The sequence below is a fragment of the Penicillium argentinense genome (assembly GCF_028826775.1).
Source record: "Penicillium argentinense strain IBT 30761 chromosome Unknown utg000010l_segment0_segment0, whole genome shotgun sequence".
In the NCBI taxonomy this organism is placed as follows: Eukaryota; Fungi; Ascomycota; class Eurotiomycetes; order Eurotiales; family Aspergillaceae; genus Penicillium; species Penicillium argentinense.
Genome location: NW_026622669.1, coordinates 1576855 through 1596929, shown reverse-complemented (window position 1 = coordinate 1596929; position 20075 = coordinate 1576855). Strand labels below are relative to the sequence as shown.

The window sequence follows — 20075 nt, the reverse complement described above, 5'->3', positions numbered from 1 at the left end:
ACGGATGTTGAGTCTGTGACATTAAGCTTAATGATTAAGCTGATTGTATTTTGAATTCGCATAACTTTATTACAACGTCTTCTATCTCTGCCTTGTAAAATCGATCATAAAATATATCTCTGCGCAGACTTTTCTTGTGAATATTCGACAATATCCTGCGCCCTAGATCTCAGGACCAACAGTAAGACACAGAAGGATGGCACCAACACAGATCGCTCCTCCGACTGGCGTCACCCCAGTTTTGTCGACCACGCCAATAGGCATAAGATCATTCGCAGGCAGCTGCATACTCCGTTCCAAGTATGGTGTGGACCAAACAGCAATCCAGGTCATAGTCCAAAGCATACCGACGACCTTCTTCCACAGCGGCGTGAGGATTTTCCCATCCTCAGTTTTCGTCGGTGGGAAGATACTGTTCCACAAAGCTTGCACGCCGTCCTCAATCATGAACCCCAGGACAAAAGACATGAAGAATGCCACCGTGCCGGAAAGTTTCCAAGGGATACCGGCTACAAAGTCGATCATGATGTGCATGATGGCTGATTGGAGGAATACAATAAAGACGTTCGTGTACCGCTCCAGGATGGATGGCCTAGAGAGATGGAGGACATCGCGAGAAATGAAATTACTCATCCCAGTAAAATGTTGACGCAGGAACTGGTGCCAGAATTTGCTATCAATCGCTGTTAGTAAGGTGACTAGCAGAGTCAAATGCGCAGCAGAACATACCTCCAGAAGTGTCGCAGCGTATACACATCCTTCAGACGGCCAAATGCCGGTGGCCAATTCGCAGGTGTGTCCAGTCCAAGCCCAACGAATAGGATAGACGCAAGTCTGAAAGGGCAGTCGATCAAAAGTCGGCCGATAATGAACCAGGCCAGGATATGGGTAGCCCCCCGCTCAATCCATTTTTCCAGCGGGACATCATATGGAATAGGCTTGAAGCCAGGTTGGTAGCCCGACTCCAATGCTCGCTGGCGACCGAGCTCTTGGAAGAGATCAACAACCAAAAACTGCCAAGCGAGTATCACAACCTGTCTAAGCAGAAAGCGGCCAACAGGGATCTCCTTGCCGTGTCGAGTGAGGTAGGCAGGTTGCTCAGGAACATTCTTCACCTGCCTCGGAGTAGCAATCCCACGGGGCATAAGAAAGACTTCGAATGTGTAATAGACATGGCCGGAGCGGAAAAATGTGTTTGGCTTCTCGCGCGCGAGATCGCGTTCATCTAATGGGTTGACCAGCAGAAGATTAATTGCCGTGATCACGACTGTGAAAGTAGAACCGATCGCATTGGCTCGCACATATGCTGTGAGATCCATTGGTCGTACGAAAAGGCTCCCCATCAATATCAAAAGTGGGATCGCGAGGTAGCGGTATGGAGAGCCCTTGGGAGTCGCAACCAGCAGGGCCGCAGGGATGAAGTGCTGCAGCGACGAGCTGAGAGTAAAGTCCACTATATCCGAAAATAACACCATCTTTATTGAGTTCCTGCGTATGTCGCCAGCGAAGAATGATGAACGCAGATTAAGGAGCGATGCGGAATATAATTTGTGGTCCGAGTCGGATCTCACTCCATCGAGTGGGTCCAGGGATGGGCGCAATCATTGGGCGGCGGAATTGGCGAGCCTGAACGCATCTTAATATGAAGCTCGCAGGACAAAGGCTAGCAGATATTTAGCAGCAGTCTAGATCAAACACTGCAGGCACCATTATTATACCGGCTAAATCATTCGCGGGTTCTGTCTCATAGTGGATGGACTCGAGAGTCGCTCAAGTGTGGTAGTATTCGGCAGGTTTTGATTCCAAATACCGCCGGCCGGCGACACCAAGAAGTATAGATGGTCTGAGGGGGCTGCATGGCTCGAACGATTTGATCGAATGCGGAATTTTCTCAGATATCATTCCGACGCACGATGTCTTCACGCGACCAAACTAGTGGCTTTTCTGCTTCATTTTGGTTCAAAAAACTCTTCTTTATGATGAGAACATCATTTCCATTCTATGGTGGCACAGGGTGATAATGTAAGAGATGATAAGTACATATGTGCAAGCGAAAAAGCCCCCGATGTTTCCTGGAAAATATCCTGGAAAATGCAATATGCAAGTCGTCAATGCATGCCGGGAGAATTAGGATGTAAACCATCAAAACATCATCGGAGGCTGTAGTCATAATTACAATGATATGGTGTATGTAAAAAACAACACATCATGGGTGGTTCATATGCCATGATAACGTTGAGAAGGTATTTTAGACAGGGCGAGAGCTAGTTCCTCGAAGAACAAGTTCTAAGGGAACGGGAAATTAGTGGCTTTTGAAGCCATCATCCTCATCGTCAGCAATTTGGATGCTGTCTCGCCCGCCGTTCAGGGGGAGGCCAGACTCGCCAAATTCGCGATAGGCACGGTCCCGCTCAGCGGATCGGTCCCGACGGATGGTGAGGCAGTTGATACCGAGGAAGGTGGTGATGCGGTTGATGACCAGGACCGCCCAGTAAGAGTACAGGACGAAGGCCACAACGAAAAACAGACGTAAATACCACAGCTCGAGCCACGTGGGGAAAGGGATGCCGATGCGAGGCAGGTTCACCAGGAAAGCACCGAGGACAAGAGGAGCCTGCAGAACAGTCCAATAGGGGAATTCCTGCTTGAGCAGGTGGGCTAGGATGATCATGGTAGTCATGCGGCCGAAGACGAAGGAGATAGTCCAGCAGAAGAGGACTAGGTGGTTCTCCTTCAGAATGCCAGAGTAGGGGGAGAACATCCAGAGCATACAGCAAAGGGTGAAACCAATCATAGGAATCCATTCCTTCAGAAGAGGAGCAAGAGGCAGGCCTTGCTTGCGACGAGCGACGTAGACGTTGTAGACGCATCCAGGCAGATGGGCCAGGAAGAAGCCGCCCAGGAGGATGGGAATCCAGAGATCCTTCACGGAGTTGTCGCCGAAGAGCGCCGGGATGTTGATCAAGTCGGTGATGGGCTGCGACCAAATACCAGGTCCCCAAATGCCTGAGGCGATCATGATCGAGACAGCGATGATCAAACCCTCAGTAGGGCCATTGAAGTAGCCCAGGTACAGAGTGTGGGTGTGGAAAGTCTCCCAAGTCGAGAAGTACATGGCCAGACACGGCACAAGCGCAGTCCAAGCACCCAGAGTGGAAGCACCAAAGCCCATTGCGGCAGTCTCGAGAAGACTGGCGAGGGTGCAGTTCAGCGAATCGATTCCGTGACTATAGTCAGGTCAGTATTTAGTTCCCACGGCTAGTCTGGGGGTGGTACAAACTCAAACAACTCTCCCAGCCCGCTGGAAGTTCCGGTTCGGCGTGCCTGTTTACCGTCCACATTGTCCAGAGTCGAGTACCTATCCGTACCACGTCAGTTTCTGCCGCGGCGGCTCAGAGAGGGTCAATCGCAATACTGACATCCAGACACCGATCGCAAAACTGATGTACAACCACCACGGTCCCTAGACGAAGCGAATTAGCCTTTGTGTATCCCTGTCGGGCAGTGGGGGGGTCACTCACTGGACCCTGCAGATCGGGCATCACGATACAGATCAGGAACACGTTGCCAATGATGAAGAAAAATCCGAGGAGAGTGACCATGTTCGGCGCGAGCCACATGGGCAGCAATTCAACGAAGGCATTCCACTGCGCGCGTACAGGTTAGCCGTGTTCCTCCGAAGATGCCTTGTCCGACCGGAGGGTTTCGTACGTAGTGTCGCAGAATGTAGTTCGAAATGGGGGACTTGTCCACGCTGGAGTACTTGTAAGACTTCAGGGGCATGAGCGCCTCGTCGGAGAGGCCCTCTTGGGTCTCTGCACGCGAAAAAGCAAAAGACATCAGTTTCATCTTCTCTCTCAAATCACTCTCTGCAGAGTATCATGCCGACGAACCTCGGACCATTCGAATGATCGCGTCCATAGTGAGTGTTGGGCCGCGTCGCGTGAACACGTTTTGCAGGCGGGGAATTGTAGATAGCGACACCGGGGCGATGAAAAGAACGGCACGAAACAGACAACGAAGAAAACCGCACAGTCCTGGCCAGAATGCGCCCGTTGAAAAAAGTGCAGACGGCCCAAAAATAGCGAGGAAAGGCGAGGAGAAAAGATGTCTCAAACAGATTTTCCGCCCGCAAGTCACGTGGGACCTCCGCAACGCGAGGCTGCGCTCCACCACAAGGTTGACTCGGCCAGCAAGTTGCCCGTCGCGCTGTCTCGAGCTCCGTGGCTGTGACGTCCTAGCACAATTACGGCTTCACTGGCCCCCATTCTTGCCTTCGAGCCCTCCCATTCACTCGTCCACCATCCTCCGCTGCCCCTTCAACCCACGCGATTCACTCCTACCCTGTTGATCACTTGCGCGAAGGAGCTGGTCGCGCGCATCTTTCACTCCCAACCCACATCGCACCGCCTCTCGAATCCGCCCTCTCGCCCCACCGCCGCTGTTTTCTGGAGATGCTCGTTTGCTGAAGCTGAAGGGACATGACGCCCCACTGCGCTCTTCGCGCATCTTGATATCGAGGACTTCGCGATGCCGGGCGTTGTCGAGACGCCTTCCGCGGCCGCGGCACTCCCGGACTACAGACATATTGGCCCTCGACAGTTTGCTGTAGCGAACCAAAAAGTTGAGCTGGAAATCGATTTGTTAAGCAAAAGCATCAAGGGGAAAACAGAGATCACGATTCTCCCAAGCAGGAAGGATTTGACGTCGCTGCGATTCAACTTCCGACAAGGCGAGATCAAACGTACCGCTGTCAACAACGTCACCACGACAGCCACATACACCGATCCCTACGAACACCTCAGCCTGTATGGACATCGTTATCATGAAAAACTTGCATCGAAACTCGACACGCTGCTGAAGACGCCCACCGTTCCGGAGCTAGAAATCGCGATACCGAAAGGTGTGCGCATCAGGGAGCTGAACAAAGTCGAAGCACAAGAGCAAGTCGCGCTTCAAGGACTCGATGCCAATATAGATGGGACGGGGGGTACCAGGGCACCGGAGGCGAGCCGCACGCAATTCAAGGAGTTGACTGTGAGCATCGAGTTCACGATTGACCGGCCTCGGGATGGAATACAGTTTGTCGGCGTCGAGACCGGAGATAATCGTTATCCGCATGCCTACACGACAAATTCCCTGGAAACTGGCGTCGGTTGTCCACTATTCCCATGTATCGACGATCCACTGTCCCGCTGTACGTGGGAGCTCACGGTTTCATGCCCTGCTACACTCGGCGGCGTCTTCAAAACTAGCAAAGCAACTTCCGGTCCCTCGCGCGCGCGTACGCAAACTTGGACCATCACCCGTGAAGAAGAGGGATTGGACATGACTGTTGTAGGCTCCGGTGACCTGACTGACAATATTACGGACAACAAAAAGGATCCGGCCATGAAAATCGCCTCGTTCTCGTGCATTGAACCCTTGTCACCCCAGCAAATTGGGTTCGCCGTGGGCCCCTTTGAGCATGTGAACCTGGCGGATTTCCGTGAGAGTGACCAAGACGAACAACTCGGCCAAAATGCCATCCCCATCCATGCTTTCTGCCTACCCGGTCGCGGCGCAGAAGTTGAGAATACCAGCTTTCCCATGGCACAAGCGATTGACTTCTTCTCATTGTCATATGGGTCGTATCCCTTCCCATGCTACAAAATCTGCTTCGTGGACGATCTCCTGACGGATACCGTACCTACGGCGTGTCTGGCAGTCTGCAGCAACCACCTTCTTTTCCCGGAAACGATCATTGACCCTATGTACGACTCAACACGCGCTCTCGTTCACGCTCTAGCATGCCAATGGACCGGGATCCACATCGTTCCGGATGAACCTGCCGATACCTGGGTGACCGTTGGCATAGCTTGGTACATCACGGATACCTTTATGAAGAAGTTGTGCGGCACCAACGAGTACCGGTTCCGACTCAAGCAAATGTCTGACAGGATCTGCGAGCTGGACTACGAACGTCCTGGCATTTATGATTTGGGTAATTTCCTGAGACTCGATCCATCCGAGTATCGATTCATTGCTCTTAAGGCGCCGTTGGTTCTTTTCATCCTTGATCGCCGTTTGACGAAGGCTAGTGGCAAAGCAACCATGCCTCGAATCATCTCCCGACTTTTCCTCAACTCGCGAATGGGTGACATCCCGAATGGCGCCATTACTACATCACAATTCCAAAAGCTTTGCGAACGACTAGGCCACGCTAGGTTGGAAGTCTTCTTCCAACAATGGGTCTATGGCGCGGGATGCCCGCGCTTCCAAGCCACCCAGAGATTCAACAAGAAAAAGCTTGTGGTTGAAATGATGATCCGACAGGTGCAAGTGCAACCTGAACAACCGGCCGCTCGTGACCTCGATAAGAATGCCTTCCTCCGAGATCTCAAGGAAGAGGTCCGGAACGTCTACGCAGGCCAGCCCCAGCCTGTGTTCACAGGGTCCATGACCCTCCGTATTCACGAAGCTGATGGTACACCATACGAACATATCGTCGAAATCAAAGAGGGAGTCACAAAGTTTGACATCCCTTACAACACAAAATACAAGCGTCTCAAGCGAAACAAGAAGCAAAGAGAACGTGCAGTTGCATCGGGCGATGCGGAGGCCCAAGAGGAAGTCCTTCTTTATTGTCTGGGCGACGTCCTTCAGACCGAGGAGGAAACCCAGGCCTGGCGCCTGGCTGATTGGACCAAGGAAGACGAAGAAAGAATGGGCCAAGAGTCATATGAGTGGATTCGAATGGATGCAGATTTCGAGTGGATCTGTCGGCTGTCTCTGGGTATGCCTGGATACATGTATCTGTCGCAACTCCAGCAGGACCGAGACGTTGTGGCGCAGTTGGAGGTAAGTCCTCTTCCCTCTTAACATGGATAATAAGTCTTACTGATCCTGTCATAGTCTCTCCAATACATGGCGGCCCAGCGAGAACACGCATTGATTTCTACAATCTTTGTCAGGACTCTCATGGATAATCGCTACTTCCATGGAATACGAACGATGGCCGCAAGGTCGTTAGTCAAACATGCCAAGGATGAGGTGGATTGGATTGGACTGTTCCATTTGGAAAAAGCATTTCAAGACCTCTTTTGCTTGCCTAACTCCCCCATGACCCGTTCGAACAACTTCGAGGATCGAGCCGCCTACATTCTCCAGCAAGAGATTCCCGCGGCCATCTCAAAAGTGCGCGATAATAGCGGGAAGACCCCCCTTCGGGTGAAGCGATTTTTGTTCGACAAGTTGAAATTCAACGACAACTCGAACAACGCTGTATGTGCAACATGTGTTCCCTTGTTTTTCTGAGTCCTTTGCTAATATTTTCGTAGTACTCGGACAACTTCTACGTCGCCTCGTTGATGCGTTCACTATGCCATGCCATGCTGGGAAGAAACGAGTCACGCCCGGACGATGAACTGACCAATTTCGACATGGAGCGTGTGCTGGATGCTCAGGCTGAAGAGCAGCTGGAAAAGGACACAATCGCGGAATTCGACCGCTACAGACGTATGGATGAATGGTCCAGCTCGTTCCAGAACTTGTACTCTCGGGCCGCTTTGCAATGCCAGATGCAACTGATGCAGGCCAAGATCGAGGATATGGATATCATGCGCTTCCTTCCCTATACTCGGGTTGGCACATACGACCTGCTTCGTTTGCAGGCATTCGATTGTCTCGTCGAGCTCGATATCACACAAAACATCGAGCTTGTCCGATGGCTCATGTATACTATGAGCAGTGACTCCTCAGCTCACGTCCGGCACCACTGCCAGCGCATCTTCGGTCGTGCCTTGGCGCAAATCGCATTTGGTCGACATCAAGAAGCAGCTCCTAACCAGTCAGATGGCGTAATCATTGAGCAGGAATCGACAACCGAAGTTCGTCAAGCCGATCTCTTGCGTCGACAAACTGTATCCGGTGCCCTGGATGCCCTGAAGAAAGAAATCGGCAGTGATCCCTCCATCCAAGACTTCATGTGGGCGGCATGCAACTCCCCCGAACTCAGTATCCTCGAACTCGCCGAACTAGTCGACATCTGCCGAGTCTTGTTTGACCCTCTCACATCCAAGATCCTGAAACTCCGATATCCAAAATACTGGAAGGTCAAGCATCAAGGTGGCGGAAAACTCCACTTCCTCCGCTCGAACAGATTTCGCACCAGCCTCACCCCGTCCAAGGACTCCTCCAAACGGAAGCGCGAAGACAGCGGTATGCCACCTCCGCCTAGGATCAAATTTAAGGATCCCAAAGCGGCTTCGCGCACAAGCACTCCGTCTTCTAGCGGCCTTTCAAAACTTCATATTCCTGCCTCGGGGACCCCGTCCACTCCGACGCCCTCGTCGATGACGCCCTCAACCCCGGCGAGCGGAGGAGGGCTGAAAATCAAGCTTAAGTTGCCCGGCAGTGGCATCAAGAAGCAATAGGTTGATGTCTTTGACGCCTGTATTTGTTTTGTGAAAGCAGTTTTGTCATTATTACACCTATCAAATGAGATGTTCTCTGTCCTCTTCTTATTTTGGATTCACCCCTCGCCATCTCGTATTTAGTATTCGAAAATTAATGAATCACATAGACCAAGTGTTTCAAACCACCCTTTTTAGCGAGAACAAACTGCAAGTTGACCAGAGAGCGCTATTCTAGGCCTCGTAGCAGCTTCAAAGCTACCATAGCCCTTTCAGCTTTCTCTGGTATGCCAATATCGTTACAAAACTAGTATCCAGCCGATCAAGTCTCTACACCTAGACAATTTTCACCAACCACAGCACTCCATGTCCCCAGGACGCTCCTTATAAATAGGAGGTTACTGTAGCCGCGCCCTCCTATCATTACGGATATCTACATTGTCGTTGTACTCGTAGTTATTCATGGAAAAGGTCATGCTCGGATAATCACGAAGCCCGCATTGCCTTCTACAAGGGATGGTTATTTCCAGAGCAAACTACATCTACGGAAAAGCATCGTCTAGACCATGGAAGGGGATGGTGTTAACAGAATTTCAGTTAATCCCACGCGGTAAAGTAAACCCAGAACTCCTTAGCCCGAAGGACAGAAAAAAAGAAAGAAACGGCCGGGAGAATATGAACGAAGTATTTTGGAAATTGCTTGTGGAGGCGTCAGACGTGAGTCGGAAGTCTAGTTGCCGGACGCGTGGACGCGGTCAACGGCCTCGACGATCTTGATCGAGTTACCGCGGAGGACCTGCAAGGTTATTAGCAGTGGTTCGTTAGCCTCGTGGGAGGGGTTTGAAGCATACGCATTGGCCCAGAGGCAGAGTCTCCCCATTCTCGAACTCTTCGTTGCACTCGTGCATGGAGAGATTCATGAATGACTGTGTGGTCAAAAAGTTAACCGTGTCCGCAAGTCCCTTGGCCTCGCAAGCGCGTTTCAAACTGCCATCGTATCGAGTAAGGGAAATATCGAGAAGAACATGGTTTTCGCGCGATCGATGGAGGCCGGCGAGGGAGTAAGGAGAAATTGGGAGGGGCACACGTACGTCAAAACCGACCAGGATACCAGTGACGGTGCGGTCCGCGTTCATCTTCACGATGACGCGCTTCCCCACGTACTGTATTAAGTCAGGATACTTGGATCGACGGATACGCTTGTCGGAGTTCTCGGTAGAACTCACCTTTTTTAATTCGGGCTGACCCTTGGGCATTTTGGCGGTTGCGATTTGGTCTTTGGAGAAATGAAGAACTGCGCAATGTTAGTCGATCTCTCGGAAGAACAATGTTCCCTGATATGATAAGACAGCATAACGTACAAGGAAAGGTTTGAAAAGGGAAATTATGTGGGTCAGGGAGGGTGGCAGGAGAGTGTGTGATTCGATGAGGAGGAGAAATTCAGCTTTGTTGCTTAAGCGCGGGCTACGGGAACCTCGAAACACCACAAGCGCAGAAACCATGTGAGGCGAGTTCCGAGCATTCACGCATGCTCAACTCGCTGCTTTCTGCCTGGTGCTCTTGCCTCACCGCAATCATGAGCTCCAAGTTTTCCATTCGCAGGAAGCCCCGGAAGATTGGCGGCGATGACGACGAGGAGAACGATGAGGGCGCGGTGCAAGGTTCGTCTATCCTATTAAATTTACATGCGAAGTATCGCGCGACATCTGGGATGAGCTAACTTTTCGAATTCCAGAACCTGTTGTGAAGCGTCCAATACGCCCAAAGACGAAGCAAAAATCTAAACCGGTTCTTTCATTTGGCAAGACCTCAATGACCGATGATGGCGAGCAAGACAGTGAAGTCGTCATACCCAAAAAACATGGCCTTGGCCGCAAAGCAGTGGAGCGAAATGCCTTTGAGCGCACCTTAGATGCGTCGGCAGCTCCACGGGTCTCCCAGGAACAAGATCGACCAAGCTACAGCAACGATTATTTGAAGGAACTACGCGACTCAACACCCTCAACACCCAAGCTCAAAACGGACGAGGAAAAGGACAAAACCGTCGATGTTGCCGCCAAGTTTGGCGAAGTGATGCAGGTGACAGGGCAATCAGCGATCCCATCAGAAGCCGAAATTCGAGAAAAGAAGGCTCGTCGAGCACGTCTTGCATTGGAGCACGGTGCCAAGGCAGGCGAGGAGGATTTCATTGCGCTGGAGGATGATACAATTCGGAACGATGACATGGAGGACTGGGAGGCAGTTGTGCGAGTTGACAAGGAGAAACAGAAGGACACGAGGCTTGTGCGGGATGATGAGGACTTCGCAGAAGGGTTCGACGACTATGTGGAGGACGGGAGGATTTCGCTGGGCAGGAAAGCGGAGCGAGAGGCAAAACGAAAAAACCGCGATGCGATGCGTGAACTGATTGATGATGCCGAGGCATTGTCTGACTCTGACGACTCGGATCTTGAGGAGAAGGCAGCTTATGAGGCCACTCAAACCAAGGCGGCCATGGGCAGTAGGACCGATGGTATCGACCGACCTCGCACTCCACCCAAGATGACCTCGCTGCCGAAGCTATCAAGCAGTCTTGACCGACTTCGCCTGAATCTGGCAACAATGGAGGCGTCTAAGAAACAGATGATTAGCCGCATGGAAGAACTGAGGAAGGAAAAGGCAGACATTGCTGTTCGCGAAGTCGAAATCCAGACTTTGATCAAGGAAGCCGGTGAGAACTATGAGCGGTTGAGGAAGGAGGCCGGTATAGATGAGAGTGCAAATGGTGCATCTGCAGGTGCTTTGGAGCAGTCACGAGGGTTGGAAAGCATCGGTGCGCCGATGGCCACCTCAGATTCGAGTGCTGAAGAGTCATCATAACAGAGGTGATCTCATCTTCCTGGCGGCTTCCTTCCAAGTACATACCTGCTGCAAGACCCAGGTCAGCGTCTGCGCTCCGCGCCTGCCATTCTGGAGCTGGCAATACACACTTTTCGTCATCGACATGCACCGAGTTTGGAGTCAATATTGATTATTGTGATACCCCACGACATATCTCGTCTTTGATTTTTCCAATATACACCATGCCTAATTCCTGGCTTCCTTCTTTATTCCGTCAGTTCTTGCGTAAGGGTGTGGATTCGGAGAGCCAGCTGCAGTAAGTCAGGTTGCGAGGTTTCCAATTCCTGGCCTAACGCGCCCAGTCTGCATCGTGAAACGCTTCCCTGGATTTCGAGTCCGATCGAAAAGACTCACAACATTCCGCATCTCCACCGAAACTCTGACGCGACGCCGATCGAGCTGTTTTTCGACCTCTTCTTCGTCGCGAATCTGTCCACCTTTACCGCCACCCACGAGATCAATAATGTCAAAGGTGAGGACACTCTGGACCTTCTGAATAGCTCACATCGATGGTCTGACAGTGATACTAGCTCTGGGTGCCTACATTGGCTTTCTTGGGATCATCTGGTTCACCTGGCTTCAAGTCACGCTGTTCGACATCCGTTTCGCCAGAGACTCGGTCTTTGAAAGAACATGCAAAGCCTTCCAGCTCGGTGCGATGGTCGGCTTCGCGTCGGCAGGTTCTCGCTTCACGACTCATGTTCAGGACGAAAACGTATGGGCCTTCCAGTCTCTCAGCTTGATACTCGCCGGTAGTCGATCACTCCTTGCCATTCAATATACCGTCAACGTCTACTTCATTCGCAAATCCATGAGACCCACTGCAAGAGGGCTGCTATACACCGCTGCCGCATTCTGGACAACAACTCTATTCTACATAGGGGTAAAATTTCACGGTCTGCCTACTTCTACGTACTTCTGCGGCTAACTCGGCTGGTAGATGTATTTTGCCTTCAGTCGAGCCTATGAGATTCGCGCTCGAATATGGACTGTTTGGTTCGTTCTGTTTGGAGTTGAGACGTGGACGGTAATGGGAATATCCTTTGGATTCGCTGGCATTGGATTCCAGGAAACCCACCTGAACGTCCGGATGGGACTTTTAACCCTGATCATTATTGGAGAAGGTGTCATTGCGATCACTCGGATTGTTAACAAGACGGTGCGGCCCGGAGGATGGACCAAGTGGTCGTTTGTGCACATCTTGGGCGTCACTACCAATGTGGTGGGTTCCGCCGTTCCTCGCCCTACGAACTGAGTAACGCTGACCAAACGCAGTATTTACTCTGGCAAGTCTACTTCGACGTGTCACCGCGTCGCCACCTTGGCAAGGTATCGCAGCAGCTCTGGTGTCAGCTTCATTTCCCATTCCACGTGGCCCTCATCCTTCTCCTCGAGGGCTCACAAATTCTTGCCTTGACGCTAGACGTGACCTTGAAGCTGCGATATTTGGCAGAGACGTTTTCATTTGTATGCGAAGAGCCGCGCCCCAGTGCCGAGCGGGCCGTTGGGCTTATCCGAAGCACGATTGCAGATATGGAGATCCCGTTTAGTCGGGGCGCTACACAAGAATGGACGGCCATTTCGAGCCTCCTGGAAAATCTGGCGGAGCAGCCTCTGTGTCTCGAGTCTAGCCCCGACATCGGCACTCTCGATTTAAAATACACGGAAGATCTGTTCAACGATCTCATGGGCAACGTGACGGCTGCGTTATTTTCCAGTATGGATATCACCCTATCAAACAAGGTGGACATCAACCTGCTCGACAATCAGCAATTGTTCCATATGTACATGAAAGTTCTCGCCTTCGTCTACATATACTTTTTTGTCGTGGCCAGCCTGCTTATGGGGCTCTTCACGGCATTTCTTGTGCTCTCTCGGCGCCACGAACTTTGGTTGCACCAGGGTCTGTCAATGGCTGTGCGCATCTCCCTCGCCATCTTCTTGGCTAGCCTGGTCTCGTTCGCAAGCCATTTCCCACTGGCATTTGCCTTTATGAAATCACCGATCATACTGTATGCGTTCACCTTGACTCTATTGACCGGTTTGTACCTCCCCTCCGTCCCTCTGACTTCGATTCTGATTGGCCGCAGTGCTCCTTGTTGACCGACTTTTGGACTGTCTTGCATCTCGGAGAGACGCAGCTGGCCGACGGAAACGGAAAGACAACGCCCAGCTCAGGTGTCAGACGTCTGGGCCGGGGATGATGGATCCGCACCTGGCTATGGAGAGTGGCTCAAATCGACCTGTCTCATTACCTTCCGCGGAGGAAATAGAGGCTCAGCTAGCAGAGGATAGGGATGAGGACTCCTTTCCAGAGTCTTGTCCCCGAAGTTCAGCTGCTAGCATGGAGACTTCAACAACTCCCCCATCGCGTCTACAGGGAGACAGCCAGGATGCTTCTGCATTGATGCCCATCGTTGTTTCCTAACTTTGCGGAGTCGCAGCTCTCGTTCTCGACCGGCGGAGCCAACTTGTGCTTCGCCTCGGCTAGAAATTTTACTGTGTTCGAGGCACTGTTTCTCATCTTGACTCGTCTTCCCGTAACATCCCGCTCACTGGAGTTGTATATCCCGGCTCCCGAAACCTCCAGTGGTAGTTAAAACTATCATAGACAGCGGGGTTTGGGTTGAAGTGTCTCTGCTATCGTTGGAACATTGGCTCGATATTCGCAACATCGCGTACTTACAGCCTTGGTAGGGCCAGCTTGACTTTCATCTGAGACATTCACGGCTTTCGGCGGTGGGATCAGAGTGGGTGGCCACCTCGAGCCGCATCTCTTCACCCAGATGTTGTGGGCGAACTATATCGTGAGATTACGCAAGGCCTTTGTCGCAGGTTTTTGACATTCAGGAGGACCAGCTCATCTCAAATATCTTCTATTTCTACCAAAGAAACCACAACTTCAATTTCTTCCCATCGAAGACAGCAGATGCTGTCATTCGACCTCACCTTCCACCCCGACTTCCCCAGACTTGTTTCAGATAATGCCCTATCCACGGGAAATGATCGAGGTGGCGCAGGAGAAATAGCTCAACATGACCTGCAGCTGCAGCTGCAGCTAATCTCGTCATCCGCACGACTCAGCTTCGCCCATCTCCGCCTCGGCCGACGATCCCAACCCCCCTCCCTCAAGCGGTGCCTAAATGCAACAAAGACTGGCATGCCAAAGTGTGGGTCAACGGATGGCAAGAAGCCGATTGAATAAGGCTGTTGGACCACCCCCGAATGGACGACTGGATTCCCTGGGTTGGGATGCAGAGTGCAGCCGTTGCGCGTTCGCCTTTGCTGCAGGCTGGCTCTCCATCCTGCTGGTTTCAACGCCACCCGGATCATCCCATCGCAGGGAAAGAAGCTTCTTTGAAACAGGGCCAATCGCTGGTTGTGTTGGTCTGGGAGTCTCGGGCAGCGGGTGGCAGTCCTTGGGGTTATTGGGGACGGGCGTGTAGGCTGGATGATGGCCTCGCCACAACCAGAACAGATATTTTTTGCTGCCGAGGAAGCCCAATGCGTAAAGAAATAACTACCTCGCTGCTATGGTTGTGGCAATGCGTTGGCTCCTCAATTATGAACATAACCGTCCCCTATGTCGCCTTCGGTACTTCGCATCAGAGATAGACAGGTCGCTGACCCCGATCCCTTTGAGTGTCGAAACAGCTGGCTGTGCATACCGCTACCCCTATTAAAATTGCTTTTTCTGCGCGGTTGGATCGGACCAGCTGTTTCTCATTGGAGCGGATGATGGAGAGCCTCCCCAGCAAGCCCCCATGTGGCTACCCGTTCAGGATGGGCATTGTCAAACTGCCCGAACCAAACCCTGAGATGAAGCATCGAGCGGAGCCCGGAGCAATGATATTTTGGTGTTCACTGACAGACCCCCACAGCCTGGGTTGATCTGGTTCAGGGCCGCGGATTTCCAGTATGGGCTGGGGTTGCTATAGTCCGGCTCGAGATGGAGGTCTCCATAACTGAGCTAGAGGAACCTAAGTCGAACGCTTCTCTCAATCGCCTTGAAGACAGCGTAAGTATTTCCTGACGTCAAGCCTATATAAAACAGGGAAGATCAATCCGGGTTGTCTTCAATGTGCCCTACCCGTCTGCTGTCTGACTCAAAACCACCAGCCCTACCTCAATCCCGGAGTCGAGGACCAGAAACAGAGGCACAAGTACGTACAATGGGGAATTTATCTGAAACGTCCGGGAAGTGGATCAGCGTAGTGGCTATCGCAGCTCCCCGGAGATTTTTGGTTCGACTAGGGTTGGTGTCATTTCGGCAACGATCCATGTCTGCTCTGGATATCTGGTTTCTGTCGCCCCCTTTCTCTCCATTGGGAATGGTTCAACGGTCTGGACTCCGGGGAAGCCGTTGAGTCCCTCTTGGTTACTTAGGCCGAGCTGGACTGGTTATCAGGGATATATAGCTTCGCTTTATTAACATGAGCGTGGCCGGGTTGTTGATCTCGTCGATTTTATCTACCCTGAGTTCCCTACGCCTCTTCTCATGCTTCTCGACTTCAAGATACAACTACTTGAAAGATACCCAGAAAGAGGAAGATCAATTCAAGTGGCTTCTCAAAGCGTTTCAAATTGTCAACGCCTGGATTTCTTCCAGATCTGAGACAGCATTGCATCAACGTCGACCCGCGAGCCAAGTTCCCCACACCTCCAGAGCCAACATTTGCCTCCACGACCTTCCAAAACAAGACCTGGAATATCGTACTCGGGGATCCGAATAAGAATCGAGAGACAGATTAGCAAATCAAATCATTCTCCCAGTGGCAAGGTAAGTAAAATACTAGCCCTGTAAAGTGCAAGTGAAAATCAACCCAATAAACATAACCTAATGTCATGATGTATCCTGCAGTTACCCTCATCAACCAGCGGTATAGCCGTTGCGCACTGACTCCGGGTCAAGGTGAAGGCAAAAGGAAGTTTTGTACTAGCGGTCGTCCACGCACCGGCGATAACCCGTGTACGACCAAGCCTTCAAGCACAATTAATTGCGGTGAATCTAGTGAGAGAACGGAGGCTTCCGTATTCCCCACACTCTCTCATTACTTGACGTTCCAAAGGTTAATGATGGTGGATGTGCTGGTTAGCCCTGGATCTCCACAGCCATGGGATACCGTGACGCTCCAGAAAGGAATCCCTGCTCTCAGTTGTGGATTTATTTCTGGTTGTTCTTCTCACTTCGACTTTTCCTTTGGGGAGCTTGCGCAATACCCGTGCAATTCTGCCTCTGATACTCACTTCACTTTTCACCACCGTCACAACTCCAATTCTTCTCGTGTGCAAAAGCCATCTCCAAATCAACCTGCGAAGAGGAAAGGTCGTCACAAAATCATCTCCAAGATATCACCCACCTCTCTTGCTAGAGAGTCAGCTTCTTTTGTCAATCTGGGGCAGCCTGACTGCACTGTGAAAACACCTGCCGTTCGTTCAAAGGACATCAGCCTTCACTCAAGTGAAATCTGCAAAGAGGAAATGAACGCAACACCCTCGTGTGGCGGCAACCTGGGACGCAACACCGCACAAAAACCTCTCCAAGTCCTTGAAGCATCCTTCACATCCGACACCAACATGGATCCGGCGCAACCTCTCCCGACGCAGGAAACGGGCTGGTCGAACAGAACTCCGTTCGTCTCCAAGTTCGAAGAAATACCTTCCCTCGTCTCTTCCTTCGAGATGGAGACTAAGAAGCAGGAGCACCAGGCCTACACTGGTCTCCAACTTCCGTCTCGCCATGACACCATTCAACCCGACGACGAGCCGGTTCCTTACCACAACCACCCTGTTCCAACTACGCCATTCCAAAGCGAGCCCTGGGCATCTTGGACACAGAACGAAATGGACCCGTGGCGCCCGCAGCTTCCCCCGAGGACCCGTTCCATATCCCGGACTACATCTACACGGACTGGCAGTACTCGCAGAATATGGGCAACGGCTTGAACTCTATTCCAATGCTCTCGATCCCGGCATTCACTGTCAACCCTCAAACACCCTCCACACCCACAGCCATCGACTCCGACCACGAATACCCCGTCCAACCCGGGGCCTTCGAAACGCAATATAGATATCCCATCGACCGGCCCCGCTACGGACCCTACAAGCAGGACCCGGTCACCCCGGAAGCAGACCAAACGCCCATGCCAACGAACTACCAAATCCATGCCCCGAGGCCGGTCCTGCCTATCAACGCAGAGAACCAGACTGGCCCAACAGGAAAGGAAGAAGTTCTCGACGCAAGCATCAAAGCAAGCCTCCACTACACAGACTCCCGCAACGCATTCCTCATCGAGTGCAAGAGACGCGGTCTGTCGTACAAGGATATCAAGCGGATGGGCGGCTTCAAGGAGGCTGAGTCGACGCTTCGTGGTCGGTTCCGCACTCTTACCAAGGCGAAGGAGCAGCGGGTGCGGAAGCCCAAGTGGCTTGATGGAGATGTAAGTTCTCCATGCTTTTCTTCTAACTGGTTAGAGAGAAGACTTTACTGACTTGTATATAGATTCAATTGCTTTGCAAAGCCGTCGCCATTTTCACGGATAAGTCTTTCAGCGAGTATGTCGCCGATACTCGGACTCATGGTGCGGCTACGGCGCATATGCAGCAGATGCAGGTCCAGGTTCAGCTGCAGCAGCCGCCGAAGGTTTCGTGGAAGAAGGTTGCGCAGTACATCTGGAATAATGGGGGTTCGTATCAGTTTGGGAATGCGACGTGCAAGAAGAAGTATTGTGAGATTCATGATATTTCTTACTGAGTGCTTGTGGGCTGGTTTGTTCTGAGCAAGGCTGGTGGATACGTCAATTGCTGAAGGCTTGTATTTTGTTTTGTTTTAACTTGAAGGGCTGGTGGATATGTCGATTTTAGACTGTATTTGCTTTGCTTGTTCCATTGACAGTGTTTGGTGTCTGGAGTTGACGTGGATTCAATTGATGTGATTGTAATACAAAAAAGTTTGGTTGTGTTCGTGGAAATTCGTAAACGCCAACTACCAGAAGCTCTAGCTGAGATATGTACAGCTCATAGCATCCGCTCACTCAAAGCAGAGCCATTTGCGCCTCCGTACTGGAAAACCCAACCTCAGCCAACACACTTCCAAGCAACTCAGGCCGACTCCTCATAACATCCCACTCAACCTCCGCCTTAACCATCAAAGTCCCCGCAAGAATAGTCCCATTCAACGAAACAACCCCAGGCTCCACAATATCACCAGCCGCAGCAATATCAACAGGCAACTGTGCATTCTCCTGCTTCCGCGGACAAATCATCATAGTCGAAAGCGTCATGGCGAAATTATAGCTAACAGCCGCCGGACCTTCACTGCGCAGCGTCCCATCCACATCGTCGTGCGCAGCTGCTACCGCCGCGCGGTAGAGCGTCAGATACGTCTTATGCAGCGTCTCGGGGTCAGCATCCTTCGGAAGTGGGAGCGCGAAATGTGCGAAGGGTAGGTGGGGGATATATTGGAAAGAGGGCGAAGATGAGGGCGACGAAGATCGTCGGGAATGCGTCTCGATCCGATCGATTAGCGGTTCCCAGCCCCCGAGCCGGGCGCGCGCATTGCTTCTACTGGGAGGAACTGGAGGTGGCGGTGTGGTTGGCTTGCGCCGCTATCTTCGCCTGAGTTGAAGAAGGCGAATAGTCGTTTTGAGCTGCTGGCGCTCTTTTCTGCGTCCCATGCTTTCAGGCAGGCGTACGTTGCTTCGAGGTCGGCTTGCTCGAGGATGTCGGTTTGTGCTTTCCAGTCTGTTGTGGCGAGGATGAAGTGGTTTGGGATTACAGGGAATTTGTTTAGGACTAGGGCGTGGGTGGGTTTCTCCGGAGGGAAGCGAGCGATTAGGAGGTCTTGCGAGGGGTTCTCGAAGGGGTCGGGTTTCGGGGCTTTGGGGGTCGGTTCGGGTTTGAGGTTTGTTGGTTTCTTTGCGAGGGCGGGGCAGTAGCGGAGTTGGAACTATTTCAATTATAGATGTTAGCATTTTTATGCATCTCCGACCCAGACTGTCCATGCTACTCCCAGACTTGTGGACAAGCCGCGGCATGCAGTCGGAGCCAGTGCGGAGGCTTACCGGTATCCCGGCCGCGGTGACCAGCGACAGGTGTGTGGAGGAGAAGACGAGGTGTCCGCCATCTTTGGCGGCCTTGAAGCGGCGCGCAACCAGCGCGGAGAGGTTCTCAGGGAGCGCTAATTGCATTGTTGCTCGAGAGGCTGAGGTGGAATGGGAAGGTGGAGATCGCGGGGAGAACGTAAGGCGGTGCGGCGTCAGCGGCGCCAGCGGCGCCGGACAACTCAGGCCGAGTACATGCCATGCGCAGTAGACCTGCAGTGGGCACATGACCCACTCCAATGGGCGGAATTATTGAAGTTTAGGGAAGATGGTTATGGCAGAGTCTGACTGCTTCAATTGTTTGAGTATTTTTGGACTCTTTCAGGGTGACCGCTCGCATTTGGTAGGGAATATCCAATGGCCAATTATATTGGACCGGTGATATAATTCGACCATAAATAACGACGTACTGAGGGATCTAGGCCCTGCCAACTACGCGCTTGAGATCTGTGGAGGATATGCACGAGAACAATTGAATGAATAGAAGATTACTGCATTGTGGATACATTCGGCAAGTCATATCCCATTAAATCGTATCATATTAATCCACCCGACCAGCAGGCAGATCAAGAGCTAGACGCGAAATGCTAAGCTATGTAGGAGATTCAACAAAGGAGACTCATCCAAAAAAGAAACATCCAAGTCCCAATATAGGTATCACAATCAGCAATCAACAATCACAATCATAGCCCAGGCCGAC

At 51.8% G+C, this 20075-nt stretch overlaps 9 protein-coding genes across 9 annotated transcripts; 5 read left to right on the top strand and 4 right to left on the bottom strand.

The window, feature by feature from the left end:
- Positions 1-162: 162 nt before the first annotated feature.
- On the bottom strand, positions 163-1475 carry N7532_010283 (wax synthase family protein; the record flags this gene model as incomplete). Its single annotated transcript, XM_056622774.1, has 2 exons — positions 163-673; positions 730-1475. 2 exons carry the CDS (start codon positions 1473-1475, stop codon positions 163-165), a joined length of 1257 nt encoding a protein of 418 aa, XP_056470190.1.
- Positions 1476-2302: 827 nt separating this feature from the next.
- N7532_010282 (uncharacterized protein) lies at positions 2303-3921 on the bottom strand (the record flags this gene model as incomplete). The annotated part of the gene is made up of 6 exons (XM_056622773.1): positions 2303-3227; positions 3281-3358; positions 3420-3463; positions 3522-3647; positions 3712-3815; positions 3894-3921. 6 exons carry the CDS (start codon positions 3919-3921, stop codon positions 2303-2305), a joined length of 1305 nt encoding a protein of 434 aa, XP_056470189.1.
- Positions 3922-4530: 609 nt separating this feature from the next.
- N7532_010281 (transcription initiation factor TFIID subunit TAF2) lies at positions 4531-8414 on the top strand (the record flags this gene model as incomplete). The annotated part of the gene is made up of 3 exons (XM_056622772.1): positions 4531-6840; positions 6895-7263; positions 7320-8414. The coding sequence occupies 3 exons, from the start codon at positions 4531-4533 to the stop codon at positions 8412-8414; spliced, it is 3774 nt and encodes a 1257-aa protein (XP_056470188.1).
- A 709-nt stretch (positions 8415-9123) lies between these two features.
- Positions 9124-9649, bottom strand: N7532_010280 (putative small nuclear ribonucleoprotein SmG; the record flags this gene model as incomplete). Its single annotated transcript, XM_056622771.1, has 2 exons — positions 9124-9189; positions 9245-9649. The coding sequence occupies 2 exons, from the start codon at positions 9647-9649 to the stop codon at positions 9124-9126; spliced, it is 471 nt and encodes a 156-aa protein (XP_056470187.1).
- A 320-nt stretch (positions 9650-9969) lies between these two features.
- Positions 9970-11252, top strand: N7532_010279 (uncharacterized protein; the record flags this gene model as incomplete). Its single annotated transcript, XM_056622770.1, has 2 exons — positions 9970-10054; positions 10129-11252. The coding sequence occupies 2 exons, from the start codon at positions 9970-9972 to the stop codon at positions 11250-11252; spliced, it is 1209 nt and encodes a 402-aa protein (XP_056470186.1).
- Positions 11253-11455: 203 nt separating this feature from the next.
- N7532_010278 (uncharacterized protein) lies at positions 11456-13376 on the top strand (the record flags this gene model as incomplete). The annotated part of the gene is made up of 5 exons (XM_056622769.1): positions 11456-11529; positions 11576-11745; positions 11774-12156; positions 12214-12495; positions 12549-13376. 5 exons carry the CDS (start codon positions 11456-11458, stop codon positions 13374-13376), a joined length of 1737 nt encoding a protein of 578 aa, XP_056470185.1.
- Positions 13377-16754: 3378 nt separating this feature from the next.
- On the top strand, positions 16755-17219 carry N7532_010277 (uncharacterized protein; the record flags this gene model as incomplete). Its single annotated transcript, XM_056622768.1, has 1 exon — positions 16755-17219. One exon carries the CDS (start codon positions 16755-16757, stop codon positions 17217-17219), a length of 465 nt encoding a protein of 154 aa, XP_056470184.1.
- Positions 17220-17230: 11 nt separating this feature from the next.
- On the top strand, positions 17231-18027 carry N7532_010276 (uncharacterized protein; the record flags this gene model as incomplete). The annotated part of the gene is made up of 2 exons (XM_056622767.1): positions 17231-17683; positions 17776-18027. The coding sequence occupies 2 exons, from the start codon at positions 17231-17233 to the stop codon at positions 18025-18027; spliced, it is 705 nt and encodes a 234-aa protein (XP_056470183.1).
- Positions 18028-18307: 280 nt separating this feature from the next.
- N7532_010275 (uncharacterized protein) lies at positions 18308-19462 on the bottom strand (the record flags this gene model as incomplete). The annotated part of the gene is made up of 3 exons (XM_056622766.1): positions 18308-18781; positions 18841-19221; positions 19337-19462. 3 exons carry the CDS (start codon positions 19460-19462, stop codon positions 18308-18310), a joined length of 981 nt encoding a protein of 326 aa, XP_056470182.1.
- Positions 19463-20075: the final 613 nt, after the last annotated feature.